Source organism: Drosophila santomea, chromosome 2L (genome assembly GCF_016746245.2).
Source record: "Drosophila santomea strain STO CAGO 1482 chromosome 2L, Prin_Dsan_1.1, whole genome shotgun sequence".
NCBI classification, from domain to species: domain Eukaryota; kingdom Metazoa; phylum Arthropoda; class Insecta; order Diptera; family Drosophilidae; genus Drosophila; species Drosophila santomea.
The window spans coordinates 20,359,640-20,374,128 of NC_053016.2; the positions used below are offsets into that span (position 1 = coordinate 20,359,640).

A 14,489-nucleotide genomic window follows, 5' to 3' on the forward strand; every position below is an offset into this window, starting at 1 on the left:
CGTCCCCTGAAAGGAATTCGAAATTTCACTCCCGACAATTTACCAAAGGAAATCAAATTTTGTAACTAAACAAGAGAGAACGCTATAGTCGAGTTCCCCGACTATCTGATACCCGCTACTCAGCTAGTGGATGTGCGATGACAGTTTTTGGCGGTTTGTGGGCGTTAGAGTGGGCGTGGCAAAAAGTTTTTTGGCAAATTGATAGAAATTTATAAGACCAATACAAAAATGAAAAAATATCAAAACATTTTTCAGTGGCAATTTTGGGCGATTTGTGGGCATTAGAGTGGGCGTGGCAACATGAATCGACAAACTTGCGCTGCTTCTATGTCTCTGGAGTCTGTTTGCTTAATCTCAACTTTCTAGCTTTTGTAGTTGCTGAGATCTCAGCGTTCATACGGACGGACAGACGGACATGTCCAGATCGACTCGGCTATTGGTCCTGATCAAGAATATATATACTTTATATGGTCGGAAACGCTTCCTTCTGCCTGTTACATACTTTTCAACGAATCTAGTATACCCTTTTACTCTACGAGTAACGGGTATAAAAACGTAATTCATGTTTCCTTATATTTAATACATCTTAAGAGGTTTTTGTTAACCCTAAAACAAGGTATAGTATGAGGAGCGACTTCCCAAGCTCCAATGAGTCAATCAAGTGGACTTCCAGAACGCCAGATTGGAAAATACAGAGATACAATTTTTTTCTGACTGGAGTTAGTAAAATAATCAAATAATACAATTTAGTTGTTTTATAAGTACCATACCAAATATAAAACCATCTATAATGTTATACTCGTATTGCCAAGTTTTAATTGGATTGTAATGCTTTTTAAATGCATTAAACCTTAACCAATTTCATGTTACACTCAATGTACTTGGAGCTAATAAATTCAGTTTCAATAGCCAGCTGCCATTATGAAATGGCAATTTTTAGTTATTCTGGGTAAGCTAAAGATTTCGACATTTTACATATTTTTTTTATTCCTATTGTTAATCGAACAGCTTATATGCTAGTCGGCTTTGGATGGGGACAAAACTGCAAAAAGCCTTGCGGAAAATGCATCTTGCCCACCTGCAACTTTGATGGAAAATGTTTCTTTGAGGGAACTAGTGCTTGTGATCTGGAAAACGAAAATTGCCGACGAAAGAAGAAAAATCTTGCCAGTGAGCTTTCTGTTTGAAGGGTTTTCCTGATTTTATATTCTTTTAAATATTTTTAGAGTTCGTAAAAACCGTTTCTGGGTTCTGTGAGTCGGGCGTTAAAATGTGTAAAAACTAAACAAAGTGTTTGCTATTGCAGTAATAATTAAATATTTTTCTTTTAAGAAATTGATAGTTAAACAATTTAGTTTTGTCTAATTTTTTGCTGTTTTGTTCATCAGGTGTTCTTAGAGAGTATAATTCTTAACCATAACGAAATTTCGTAGGAATGCAACAATTTACTGCCAGTGCTTAACGTCCATTTGCTACTTAGTTTGACCGATGGAAACCTCAAGAAGACAAAGACGAGGTAGATTTTACTTTGCCACTCAAGCCCCAAACGAATCTAACCAAACCGAGCCACCCAACTATGAAAAATTTAAACTTTGCATCCAAGCCATTTATTCATCCTACTTGGCGTCTGCCATCATATCTTAGCATGCGGTTTTGGCTTCATCCCGAGTTCTCTGCCCTCTTTCTGCATCTTAAAGCCTCCTTCTATATCTTTAACCATTTCTGTGCTTTCCGGATCTTAGCCAGTTTGGGTGCACCTTAAAAATTAATTAAAACATCACTAACGGCTAATATCGTAGATTAAAAACAGCAGAAGAAGCTGTGCTGGGTGCTGGGTAAGAGGTCCGAAATGGGCCGCACCTAGATGAGGCATATAAAACTTTTGGGGTTAACTGAGTGCTCGAAAAACTGGCAGGAACTTGCAAATGGCCAGTATTCTTGGCCATTTATCAGTCTTAGTTGTGGGTTAGTTTGAAAGAATGTTCCACAATAAATTCGAACAACAAATTTGGCTCCTTCTGGAGTTTATTAGCTGCCAGCCGGAATTTTGCGGTCAAAGGGCGACCTGAACTTGAATCTGGCCGGTCCGTCCCCCCATCCACCTTTTGTACATCCATCTTCGTCTTTGCCCCCATCAAGTCGACGTCCAGTTTAGAATTTCATTGAATACTCCGCCTGATGACGGGGCATTGCCAGATGGCACATTAATTCCGGCTCAGGCACGGCGCATGCCCAGATGCTCCGCTAATCGGGGGTCTTCGGGCTTTTGTACTCTCTCCAGCTACTTGGGTCGTGACGGTCTTCGGTTGTGGGTCTGTTGCGCCTAGGACAACAATTTCCGTGTTGCATGCCTCGCCGTCGGGTGATCTAAAAACGAAGCGAGTGTCGAGGTCGCCAATGTGCCATAAAATGCGCATAATGTGGCACGGATGTGTCAGTGCACGTTGGTAATTTGGCGCGTGAGCATCGCCGAGTATCGTTCTTGCATCAGTGGCAGCCCGTACTGTGATGTTGCTGGTGTAACGGCAACATCTCGTACCTCTAGCCGGCTAGATAAAATGGTGCCGCGAAATGGTGACCACAAATAGATAGGCTTCGAGAGCCACGAAGCATTAACCAGAGATCGAATCGGTCGAGAGATCCGGCAGTGCTTATGAATCAAAAGTAATCAAGCGGTGATTGCGAAGTGAAGTGATCAGTAATCAAAACTCAAGTGGCAAGAAAGCAGAAAAAGCAAACGAACGAGAGAAAAGTAACCTAGGCACATGCAACAACTGGATACGGATACGCTTTTCAAGCCCTGAACAGCCGCCTACCCACGAACCCACCCACAAGTCAAGTACGTAACAGATTGATGAGCAAGTCGCCGTCGCCGACCCCGTCGCTGTCTTGAAGAACCACCCACTCTCTTACCTCCCACATCCACCTCCACCTTCAGAAGCATCACCCACTCCCAGCCACCCACTCGAGCAGGCACTTGACTAAAAGTTCAATTTCCTGCAAGATGCTTTAATTGAAGCGCACAGTAAACAAGAAACAGAAGCAGAGCCACAGAAGCAGCGAAACAGAAACAGAGTGGGCAAGGGTCACTCGTCGCCTTGGGGGCCTTCGCTCTGGTCAGTCATTAGTCATTTGCTCATTTCCGCAAACGCAGCCCGGATGTGCAGCACTTGTCAGCCAATAAACAACCTCGACGGGGGGTGGTAGACGGATGGGTGGGTGGGTGTAGTGGTGACCCACCGCCACCCACTCTCCCAATTAAATGTGGCAAACATATCAGCGTCAATCACCGATTCTGATGGCCAGGTCAGTGCATCCTGCTGCCTCGCTGGCGTGTCCACAGATCAGTTGAGGCATCGGGAAAATGTCTCGGGGTGTTTGGATTGCAGTCCCGGGGATTGGATGAAATTTCGATTTGGCCATGGATCAGATTGGACTTTGTAAAAGTTTTAATTTGACCCTCCAATGTTGGGTGCCATCGATTTGCAATGATAGTAGTTGGTTTTATTGAATGCTATTGATAAACTAACAGTCATTTGACAAACATCTAAGATAAGAGCTAAGACTCATTTTCTGTAGACTTCACAAATAAAATATATTAACAGATATGCGGGCTGTAGCAATTTCAAATCAAATTGGCGAGGGAGTGAGGGGTCCACATCCAGTTCCAAAAAATAATGAAAATATCTGTATGGGAAAGCTGTATCGCCTTGATACATATCATCATAGCACATTAATATGTCAATATGTATATGATAATTATCAGAACTTAAGGAAGTTTATGGTTGTGTATAGATACGAATGAAATTTACGTTCATATTATAAAAAGAGGATTGTTTGAAGGAAGGATCAGTGGATCAGTGTTTATAGTCTTTAAGATGATGGAAAAAAGTGGAACGAGCTGAATTGCAGTAGGAGTGGCAGAGTAGGTGAGTGGGCGTGAGGAGTGGCGACTGCATATGTGTCACACATTGAGTTTCTTGGACAACAATAACAAAGACGGACAGGAGCAGGGCGCATCGTTCAGAAAGAGCAAAAGCGGTGCATAGGTGCTACAAAAAAAAAAAAAAACAACGAGGAGCAACAATGGCACGGAGGTGGGGAAAGATGGGGAAAGTTCGAGGGAGTACCCAAGCTAACCCAGTTTTTTTCGACGTTGGTTCTTCACGGCTCAGTTTTGTTTTGGGCCTACTTTTTTTTGTCGCCTGCTTGGTATATTTCTTTTTATGACTTTTACGAACTGCCCGCAAAACGACGACGACGAATCAGCAACCTCGCTGACAGCAGAAGAAACGAAAATATTTCGACCAAAAACTGCCAGACTTGTCCAAAACCACCCACCAACCCATTCCTTTGGATGAAACCTGTTTTGTAATTGTTGTGTTTTTATTCCGAGTATGCGTGTTGATGCGGATTTCTTTGGCTTTCCCAGCGTTTCTGGGCTCTCGCTTCTTGCCTGGGCTATTGTCACGTAAATCTGTGACAGAAATTAGCCTCGTTGACAAAAATATGCCTGCTTACACATTATTTGTACAAACAAATGGACGGGCAACGGTTAATGGCGTGGAGGGTGTCGTCCTCGGAGTGCCTCTGGGTTCTGTGGGCTCTGTTCTATGGGGTTTTGGGGTCTCTGAGGGGGTGTTGCAGATATATAAGTCTGGAGAAATTTGCATGGGAACTGCGCCAGTTGACGCTGTTGTTTCTTGGCCTCTTTTGGGTGAATTCCTCAGCTAGTTTTGCGGCTGTCGTCCTGTCGGCTTTTCTTCTTCGCCTTGTTTTATTGATCTGTTTATGCTTTAGGACCTCTGTCCTTACATTTTCCCCCAACCCAGCAATCTCTGTCCAACCCTCATCATGGATAAACAAACAAAAAAAATTTTATTTGTGGACTACTAAAAATGCAAAAATAAAAAAAGAAAACAAAAAGCAAGAGCGGGGACCGCAAATGTGTTTTTCGGGGCAAAGTTGTGCCTAGGTTAATGACCAGACAGGCGTGAAGGCAATCATAAACTGAGTTCATTTCAGTCCCCCACTCTTCGCATTACAAGTTAATTTTCCTTGACCAGAGTCTAGCCAGGATCGAAAGTTTACTCTAGCTCTTAATCAACTCATTATAATGCACACCCGGTTCACAGAAACAAAATATCCATATCATGCCGTCGATTAAATTATTTGGTAGCCTTACGGCACTTTGGATGATTGACTTTATGAAGTTTTGTGCTGATTTTTTCAATAAAATATAATAAGATTAATAAATCAAATTGTTGCACATAAACTTTTAATGCTTTAAAAAATGTACATGCGTGTACTTAATAATAGAATTTACATTTAGAGTAAAGGGGTATACAAGGTGCGTAGAAAAGTACGTTACAGTAATATAAGAAGAATCCGTTTTTTACCCTATAAAGTGTCTGTTCTAATTTTTGTCTGTCCGTATTTCTGTCCGTATAAGTTTCGCGATCTCTGAAACTATAAAGGCTAGAAATATATTATATGATATTAATGATATAGAGCATGCATAGTCTAGAGACGCCTAGATTGTTTAGATGAATGCCCCACTGACTATAACACTGAGTATAAGATAGGCGAGCTAATCTTGTTCTATCTTGTTTCATTTTATATCTCTGCCCATTATAATCGGTGTCCCAGAAAGACTCCTTTTTTTAACACCCACCGGACTCGGCTGATTTAAATTTCTAGTATTCATTAGAAACTATTTTATTAATACTTTGGCTGTCGTGCGTGATATAACTTAAATAGTTCTGAAAGGACAACAATTTTTCCAGAAAAAGCGCTCTAGCCTAGAAAGTTAAGGTTCAAAGTCAAACAACGAACAATTTTTTGACGTCTACAATTTCCAATCGAACCCAGACCCCTAATTACTAAGACCTCACCCTAGTCACACAAAATACGGAGTCAATCTATCATGCTATGGGTGTTCTCCTGATTAACACGAAACTTTGCCCAGGCCGAGCAACAAAATGATTGATGTCCACTACAAAATTTTCAATGTATCAACCCCCAGAAAATTGTTTAGGCTAAAAGCCAGGTTTTCCTACGTTTAGTAAAAGTTGGCTATATAAACTGTTTATCGAACCATTCGGATTTATGTCACAGCAACTGATTGATTTTTAATTAAACGTCCACGATTTCACTGATTGACGCTAATCATACGCTTGATGGGCTTAAGCTCGGCCACGCCCCCACTTAGTGGGTGGCTAAATAAAATGAGCATTTCCCACTTTAATTCGAAGTTCGAACCGAACACATTGTATGAGCACACATACTGCGGAAATTAGATATTTATTGAGCGAGGCGTTGTCAGGCAAACCAATTTAAAAGGTATTGGCCCAATGCGAAGGGCTTTCAAACGGGGAGCGTGTGGAAATCGAATATTATCCAGATAGTGCCGAAGATCCATTTACGTGACTCGGAAATGCAAATAAAAAAGTGGAAAATACCGCTTTCCGAATGTTTTTCTGCCTCATTTTTTTATTGAATTGTAAGGGCGGCGTGGTGTGGCGGAGGAAGGGCAGACCGACATAAATAAACCTCAACTAAGTCGTATGTTTTGACATAGATTTAAATTGACATGGTTGTGTAAACAGAGCAGGGAGGAGGACATACATTCGTACATATACCAAAGGCAGACACAAAAGCAGAAACAGACGCAGTGGCAGAGGCTCTCACACATTCCTCATTGAAAGCCGCACACAAATTCTCGACGTTCAAGGCATTCCTCGCTTGGAAACCACAACGCACTTTTCCGAGTTCGATATCAGCAGGGCGAAAAAGAATAAAATAAAAATGCAAAATAGTTCGTTATTTAACATATTTGACGGCTGCCCGGTTGGTTGCCTGCTTGGCTGTCGGCTCGTAAATGTAAATTGGCCCTGAGATATGGAGCTGATGACAAACAGGCCCAAAGCCGGGAGCACCAGAGCCGGAAACTAAACCAAAAAACAGGACGCGCATCGAAAATCCGAACCCTTTGACAATTTTGTTGCTGCCTTCGCTTCGATGGTTCGTTGGGTTTCTTCTCCGGGCTCCGCAAAAATATTTGCCACGCAAATAGCTGGAAAAGTATTGCCCGATTATGTTTCTCTAACTGGGCACACACGCAGCAGTCAGCAAATTGAAAGGCAAACACACACAGTCCCACACACACACACACACACCCACACACACACACACTGGTAGTCAGATGAAAAAGATGAACAGGCCAAAACGATTTGAGAAGGATCCGAAAAAAAGAAAAAAAATGGAATTTGGAGGGGAATAACCAGTAACCACCAGTAGTGGAAACCGGAGTGGAAAGGAGAAAAGAACGCAGTCTCGTTGCTTTCTATGAATGTCAATTGGTTGTTGGCCGGATGGTTCTTGGCAAGCGGAATGGAATGGAATGGCTTGGCGAGCTAGGAGCTAGATGAGTGGGCACGGGGCCAATTTAAAAGGGCTTACTTTTTAATGAAGCGAGCCATGGATGCTGCCGAACCCGAAGGGGTTTCCAACACAATCGCCATGGCGACTATGATAAATGAATGAGCATATGTCGGATGGAGTAAGTGGGTGTCTGGCCATTGAGGAGCTGGCAGCTTTGTGACAGAGAACGGCAACAGGAATTGAAATGCTAGATTAGATGCAATTAGATAGAGCGTAAGTGGAGGATGATAATACGATGATATCTATGTTGGGCAATGGAAATGGTTGTGAGTCGTTGGGTAACAGGACCTAATGGCGGATTAGTATTATCATTAAAAAGAGAGAGAATGGTATATTTTGCACTTGAATAGAAAAGATTTGTTTTGATTAGATGAACATTTGTCAAATATGTCGAAGATATAAAATAATAATTACATACATATACACAAGAACGGAGTGATTTCATTTTTCAGATTTGATTAAAAAAGTCAACTTGATATCCAGGCTTCATAAATGAGTTACATCTCAGTAACATCAAACGTTTGCTTTGATGCCAGCAACCCCTCCCGGAATTCGCTGGCGCTCTTTTATTGGTTTTGCCGCAGTAGCCAGTGTCCAGTAGCCACAATCTGACATATTGGAATGTCAAACTAATGAGGTTTCCAAACCAAAACGTACTTACCCCCATTTGCCAACGAACACTTGCAGGCTTGCACAGAAACGGCGGTGTTGAGGGGACATCCAAATCAAATCACATAACATGTCAGCCATGTTGGCCACCATCTACCCCAGAACCCCGCAATGCCACACCCATTCATTCAGCGGGTCCAAACCATCGAAACCATTCAAACCATGCGCTGCAGCGCACCAAACGAAATGAAACCAACTAAAACAATTCCCTTAGCTATGCTAATGACGCGCAGTTTCCTCTATTGTAAACTAGCTTTTGCTCTATTTTCACCTCTAACGTCGTCCCCTTTTTCCTCCTCCTCAGCTGTCACCTGTCCCCACGAATCCGCTCCCCCCCCCCCCCCCCCCCTCCCTGGAAGCCCATGCCCACGCCCACGCCCTTCTTCTACGAGGCAATGCCACTGCATTCTCCTCTGGTATGCATGTGCCGAGGTTAAATATATGTGCTGTTGTGGAGCCTATGTTAATGCGCTCGGTTGGCTAAGTGGGTGGTGGCTGAAAAGTGCGGAATATTTAAGATATGCTTATGCTTTGCTGGCAGGTGCAGTCAATATTTGTGTATGAACCAAAGCAGGCTGGAAATCATCTCACATTCTATCGTTCGACGAGATACGTAAATATTATTGAATTCAATAAATGGTCAATGGATTTTAATGTTAAAATCGATTTAATCCCCTTCCGACAGTGTAAACTAAAATAAATTGCATTGATTTATTTCTTCATCACACGGGTGAAATTCTGTAATGAATTTTGGAATAAGAATTGCAAGAATGATTGTTGTTGAATGCCGAATTTTCGGCAAACCAATTGGCCAAGATTGATTATTGGCCGAAAAAAAGTGTCAGGAACCTTTATCCCAAATATGAAAAAATGGGCTTACGATAATATGTTTGAGCTTATCAATTCAGCAATTTTTTGAGTTTCGCATGTTGGGATCATGCTATCCTCGCAGCGTCAGTCTGTTGCAAAGATATTTTTACGCACACACAGGTACCTAAAGAAATATTTATGTGCAGATATATGCATATAGTTTCCTATTCGCAGAGGTTTCTGAGTTCTGTGAGGTGTTGTCGACACCGTCGTTCGTTGGTTTGTTGAACAGGATTGGGCTGTTGTCGGTGCCCTCGTCTTCGGCTGCCCTCGTCCAATATGTGTCAAATGCAAATTTAAATCTTATTGAAAAGAGGATTATGTGACAGCAGCAGACGCCATATGAAAAAGGGGGGTGTAGTCGGGGACTGGGCCCTCTCCCATCTTGGCTTTTCATTCATTTTGCGGGTTTTTTCTGCTGTGTTGGTGCAACTAAAAATGTCACTCCTTCTGCTGTAATCGAAGCAGGAGTGATTGACTGACTCTGAGTGGAGGACTGTGGTCTTGCAGGGATGTATGTTAACTTTCGAGTGTGGGAGAAGCAGCTGATCCAGAGGGTGCAGGGGAGGCATGGGAGGCATGGGAGGCAGGAACAGAAGGCATAAACCGATTCTCATTTGCATCTTTTGCTTTTGCTGTCTGCCATTTTTAAATGCTTTTCACTTTCTTTCTACTACCATTCTACTACCATTCTCAGCAGTTTTCATTCCGACTCTGTTGGTTTTGCGGTTCTACTGTCATTGCACTCATATCATCATTCTGGCATCATCACAGCCCACAGCCCAGGAGTGGAGAATATAATAGAATTCCAACTTCCAGCAGTAGTCTAATCCCCACATCGCTGCATACATTTATAAGCTATACAATGACATGACCATACAATATTTCTCTTTCCTTTTTTGGCACAAAATACTTTGCGCTTCGATGCTACCTCGTCCTGTCATCTCCTTTTGTGTGGACGGGGAAAAAAAATGTTTCGGGGTTTCGGGGTAAGGGGACGTGTGTTCAATATTTTCCAGCTATTGAAATCAAGGATCGAGAAAGCGGGGCAGCTGAGTCTGAGTGGGGCTGAGTGAGGAGAGGAAGGCACGCTTGTATATATTTCAAAGCTTTGTTATCAATATGTCGCCTGCTTATTGAAAATAATACAATATTCGTGTGTGGGATAAGTAAGGATGCCTGATGTACGTAATATATCTTCTTCTGTTTTCTTCCTCATTGTGCCAAGTATCTTGTAGATACATATATCCACAAAAAGAAGTGAATGTGAGTGTTGAGCTCTGTGTGTGCCGAAGCTTGTCACCTGTCGGGGCCGCGGGACATTTTGGGACATTGATTGCGAAATCATCATCATCGTTTGAATGGTAATCCTCGGTTATTCATTCGAAATATGAAATGAAAACTTTTTGACTAAACTACCAAACAATAATTCAATAATTCAAGCTGTTTGCTTAAATATACGAAATATCGCTTAAGTATTTGTTTTCTAAAAAAGAGAAATGTTTTGTTAGCTTTTTCGATTGTTTACACATTTGTTTGCTGTTAGAATTGTTTACCTTAGCTTTTGTTACGGATAACCAATTCCGATAATGGTCTATGCCGACTCCTCCTTGTGTCATTAAATATGCCTACTCCCAATCGCAGGGTTTCCTTCTGAGGCGTCCGTTTGGCAAATGGGCGGTGAGACATCTTCTTTCAACTGGCAAATGCCCTGCACGTAGCCACATAAATTCCCGTATTCAGGCTTGAAGTTCTTTTCTTTATACATTTACATTAAACATTCCTTTCCAAGCCGTGCCATTCAATTCAATACCAATCGATTCGTTCCGAGTCGACAATTTATGCAGCTGGGAGTCAAAGTCCTTGGCTGTGGCCTAATTGAAACATGGCTTGCAAATGCATTAAATCCCCAAATAGTAGCAAAATAATGAGGCTGATTAATTCAATCAGTTCTAATGTGGCACGCCCCTTCAATCTACCCGGGCATTAGGCCAGTTCAATCTTCCTGCGGCGGAACACAGGTTACGTTGGAACTTCACCATGTTAAGTAGCTTAACACGCTAATGTAATGAAGCTATTATGCCGAGGGCTTTGCTTCCGGAACATCTGGTGATAGATCAATGTATTTATCGAAATAAATGGACCAAGTGTGACACGTAAATGGACGAGGCAATCGAGTTGTTACCCCCAAAATGACGAGTCAATTAATTCAGCAAAGGGTGTAATAACAGTAATAATTATATACCAAAAGATTTCCTTAACATTCTTTTTCAAAATTAATCATTTACGGACATGCTTCTATAGCTTTGATGTTGATTTTATGTTGCATCGGAGAATGGTTTTATATTTCGTTCCAGAGATTTGTTGTCGGCATATCATTAGTGGGTAGTTATTATAATGACAGTGGATTACACACATTAAAAAGCTGCTAAGCTATAAAATTAATTGATAAATACAGTAAAATATGGCTGCGCAGCCAATTGGCTACAAATACTTGTTTTAATATGTGCAATAAAGGATTATGTTGAAGATTAATGAACATTTAAATAATTATGTTTGTAGATAATGTATTTGGCTTAGGATCCAATAACTGTTTCAAGTATAACTTCTTTAGGAAAGTCAGCTATATACATTTGTGCCTTCATTGCGAGTCCTCGCTTATGATCGACCTTGACTCCTGGGAAAATCCACTTCATATCTATCAAGGAATCGCGTCGTTGATTCTCTGTCGTTGTCAAAAGTCAAAAGTTCAGTCTGCAATTTGAACATGACATTTGTCAGGAGACAAACACTTGGGATGGCAAGAGGAGTTGGTGGAGGCGAGGGCAGAACGGCATGGCGCCATATCCACTGAACCTTAAATCAAGTTGTAAAGAGGCTGGGCCAAGTGTTTGGGGATTCTCTGTTTGCTAGAACCACTCAGAAAAAAAAGAAACAAAAAGATCCACTCCATATAAATATGAGTTGTTTGTGAATTTTACAGTTTAATCTTAAATCAAAATGGAAATCCTTAGTAAGAACACATAACCTAGATATAATCTCTTAAACTTATTGTATATTCGTAAAACAATTATTTGAACTGTTAAATTGCGTTTGTGTGATTTCATACTTAAGTCGAAATTTCGATGCATTCAGGTAAGATTATGGAAATGATTAGGATTTGTACACAATTTGTAAGTAATTTTTTGAAGTGAAGAAGCAGCTGTTGATGAAACGAAGGCAACAAAATCAACAGCAATAGCAACAACTAGAGCGACACAACGGCGTTAAAAAGGAAAGAAAAGGAAAACGAAAGAAAAAGCATTCCAAATGAGGATGGGCAGCTGCGAGGCATTTTCCAGGGCACATACACATACTCGCACACTCACTCGGACTGACAGACGCACACACATGCGGCTATAAAAGTGACAAATGTTAAACGAAATGCAAAGAAAAACTGACAACAGGAAGATGCCACGTAATGAAGCATAAAAAGTACATTTTTCAATGCGACTCCGAATCCAGTGGGAACAAGAATAGATCAAAAAATAAAAAATACCGGAGAAGAAAAACCATAAGTGGATTCGCGAGTAACGAATGGAAAATGAATATTGCTGCTCATCTTTTATACCCTGTATATATAAATATAAAAATGCGTAAAGATCTGTAGATATTTGTAGCTGTGTATTAACTAGGTCAGATAGATATTTGAAAGTCTTTATAAATTAAGTCACTTACAAACTTTCCTTGTATTATAATTTCGGAAGTACATATTTTCAAAGTCCTTTGTCATTACTTTTACATAATTACCAAACTGTAACTGTGTATACGAATATTAAAATATGCTTTTACTTCAGCTCTTATTTATTTTGTGTTTACATGTTTGCCCACAGAATAACGTTACTCAAAGGCTGCCAATGAATCAAGAAATTGTATGAAATAATATTACTTGTTGACTAGGATGCAAAAATATGTTCTAGGTTTGCAATAAAGTGGCTAGATAAATGAAGCAAATTTGATGATTGGCCTTGGATTGCAAACTGTAGTGGTACATGTATTTTTTTTCCAGGCTTCTCTCAGATATTTGTCGGTGGAAAATTGTGTGTGCTAGATTTCAGCACTGCCTGTGATTACATTTCCGTATGCATTGCACAAATTACATCTGGCTGCGCTAGCCAAGCGAATTTAACCTTATCACAGCTGTGAAGCCACCGATCGACCGACCAGTCGACTGCAGTCCCTTATTCCGTGCTGAAATCACAGCATACCTTGCGGCGCCAGGCGACTGACAATGAGTCCTGGCAAAAAGCAACGAAAACATTGTCAGCGAACCCTCGTCCTTGCCTTCATCGCATAATCGAAATTCATTTTCACGCTTGTAATCAATGCGACAACGTCCCAGCAATGCCACGCCCAACTTATGCAAATCGTTGACTTCGTGCAGCCTTCGCAAAATCCCCCGCCACCCCAAATGCCCCTCTCCACGCCACGTAATTGCTAAAAAAATTTGTGTTGCAGAGGGAAAACTCGGAGTGCGGCAAAAAATGAGAACGACAAACCGAATTTAATTTGTTTTTCGCTCGTTTTGTGCAAGCAACTTTCTCGTTTTCTTGTTGAATTCGTTTTCAATACGCAGACATACACAATACACATACATACAAATATATGCTCTTTCTTCTTCTTTTATTGTCTAGCTTGCAATATTTATTATCGAATTGGTAATACCGTAGCCGAAGGGTAAACCGGGCTAGAAGGGCGAACGACATGACGGCGCAGTGCGAGCAATTCGAAAAACTTCAAGCTGAATTCAGGGACCACCTCCGACATAAGTTTCAGGCTTCGCTTCCTCCTTCTTTCGATACCCTTTCCTGTACTAGGGGCTTTAAATTCCAATTTTCTGTTCAGATCTATGTTTTCTAGAGTCTTGAATCGTAAAATGACTTATTACTATCTCTTTTGTAATTCATGATAAGAAGTGGTGATAATTGTTTCCATATCAACGAAATCAAACAAGTATATTTAAGAAATCAAAAAATGGCACGAAGAACTTAAAGGTACTTTTTAATGGCTTTGCAACAAATTTTGGTAAGGTGTACAAGGAGACCTAGGGTATCTACTGCTCCTGGCCCGAAGCTATCCGTTGCCACTAGTTTCCTTCCGTTCTCCATGCCAGCCTTGTTTACTGGAAGCTCCTCCTCCTTGCTACTCGTTCCTGAAATGTTTGCTGCGATTGCCCGGATTGCATGGCCATGTCCTGGACTGGTCGACGTTGCCTTGGGTCTTCTTGGTCGGGACATTGGTATGCACACGCGTGGACCTCGCATAGATGTCCTCGACAGGAAGTCTAACCTAACCCGGGCATATGCCCTGCACGTATTGCCCTTATAAATTGTTGCCAAATGCATATAGTATATACGTATGGCAAAACATATATACATATATGTGCGGAGAGGACTCTCCACCTCGATTTCTGCCAGCAACTTGCCCCTTGCCGCCGGGGAATGCGTGCGTATGACAGTTGCAATTGT

The 14,489-nt window shown here is 41.4% G+C and overlaps 2 protein-coding genes across 3 annotated transcripts in view; both read left to right on the forward strand.

Moving 5' to 3' along the window:
• Positions 1-830: 830 nt before the first annotated feature.
• LOC120457184 lies at positions 831-1,350 on the forward strand. The gene is made up of 3 exons (XM_039644516.1): positions 831-949; positions 1,009-1,170; positions 1,227-1,350. Exons 1-3 carry the CDS (start codon positions 922-924, stop codon positions 1,283-1,285), a joined length of 249 nt encoding a protein of 82 aa, XP_039500450.1. The 5' UTR covers positions 831-921; the 3' UTR covers positions 1,286-1,350.
• Positions 1,351-2,430: 1,080 nt separating this feature from the next.
• Positions 2,431-14,489, forward strand: part of LOC120457203 (chaoptin) — a 38,271-nt gene continuing 26,212 nt past the window's right edge. For both annotated transcript variants that reach the window (XM_039644572.1, XM_039644580.1), the window contains exon 1: positions 2,431-2,839. The gene's annotated coding sequence lies outside the window, so the exon portion shown is untranslated. The remainder of the gene's footprint in view (positions 2,840-14,489) is intronic.

Coding starts and splice junctions, on each gene's coding strand:
- LOC120457184 (XM_039644516.1), top strand. CDS start 922: ATGAAATGGCAATTTTTAGTTATTCTGG. Junction 950..1,008: donor GCAATTTTTAGTTATTCTGG/GTAAGCTAAAGA, acceptor TTAATCGAACAG/CTTATATGCTAGTCGGCTTT. Junction 1,171..1,226: donor AAAGAAGAAAAATCTTGCCA/GTGAGCTTTCTG, acceptor AAATATTTTTAG/AGTTCGTAAAAACCGTTTCT.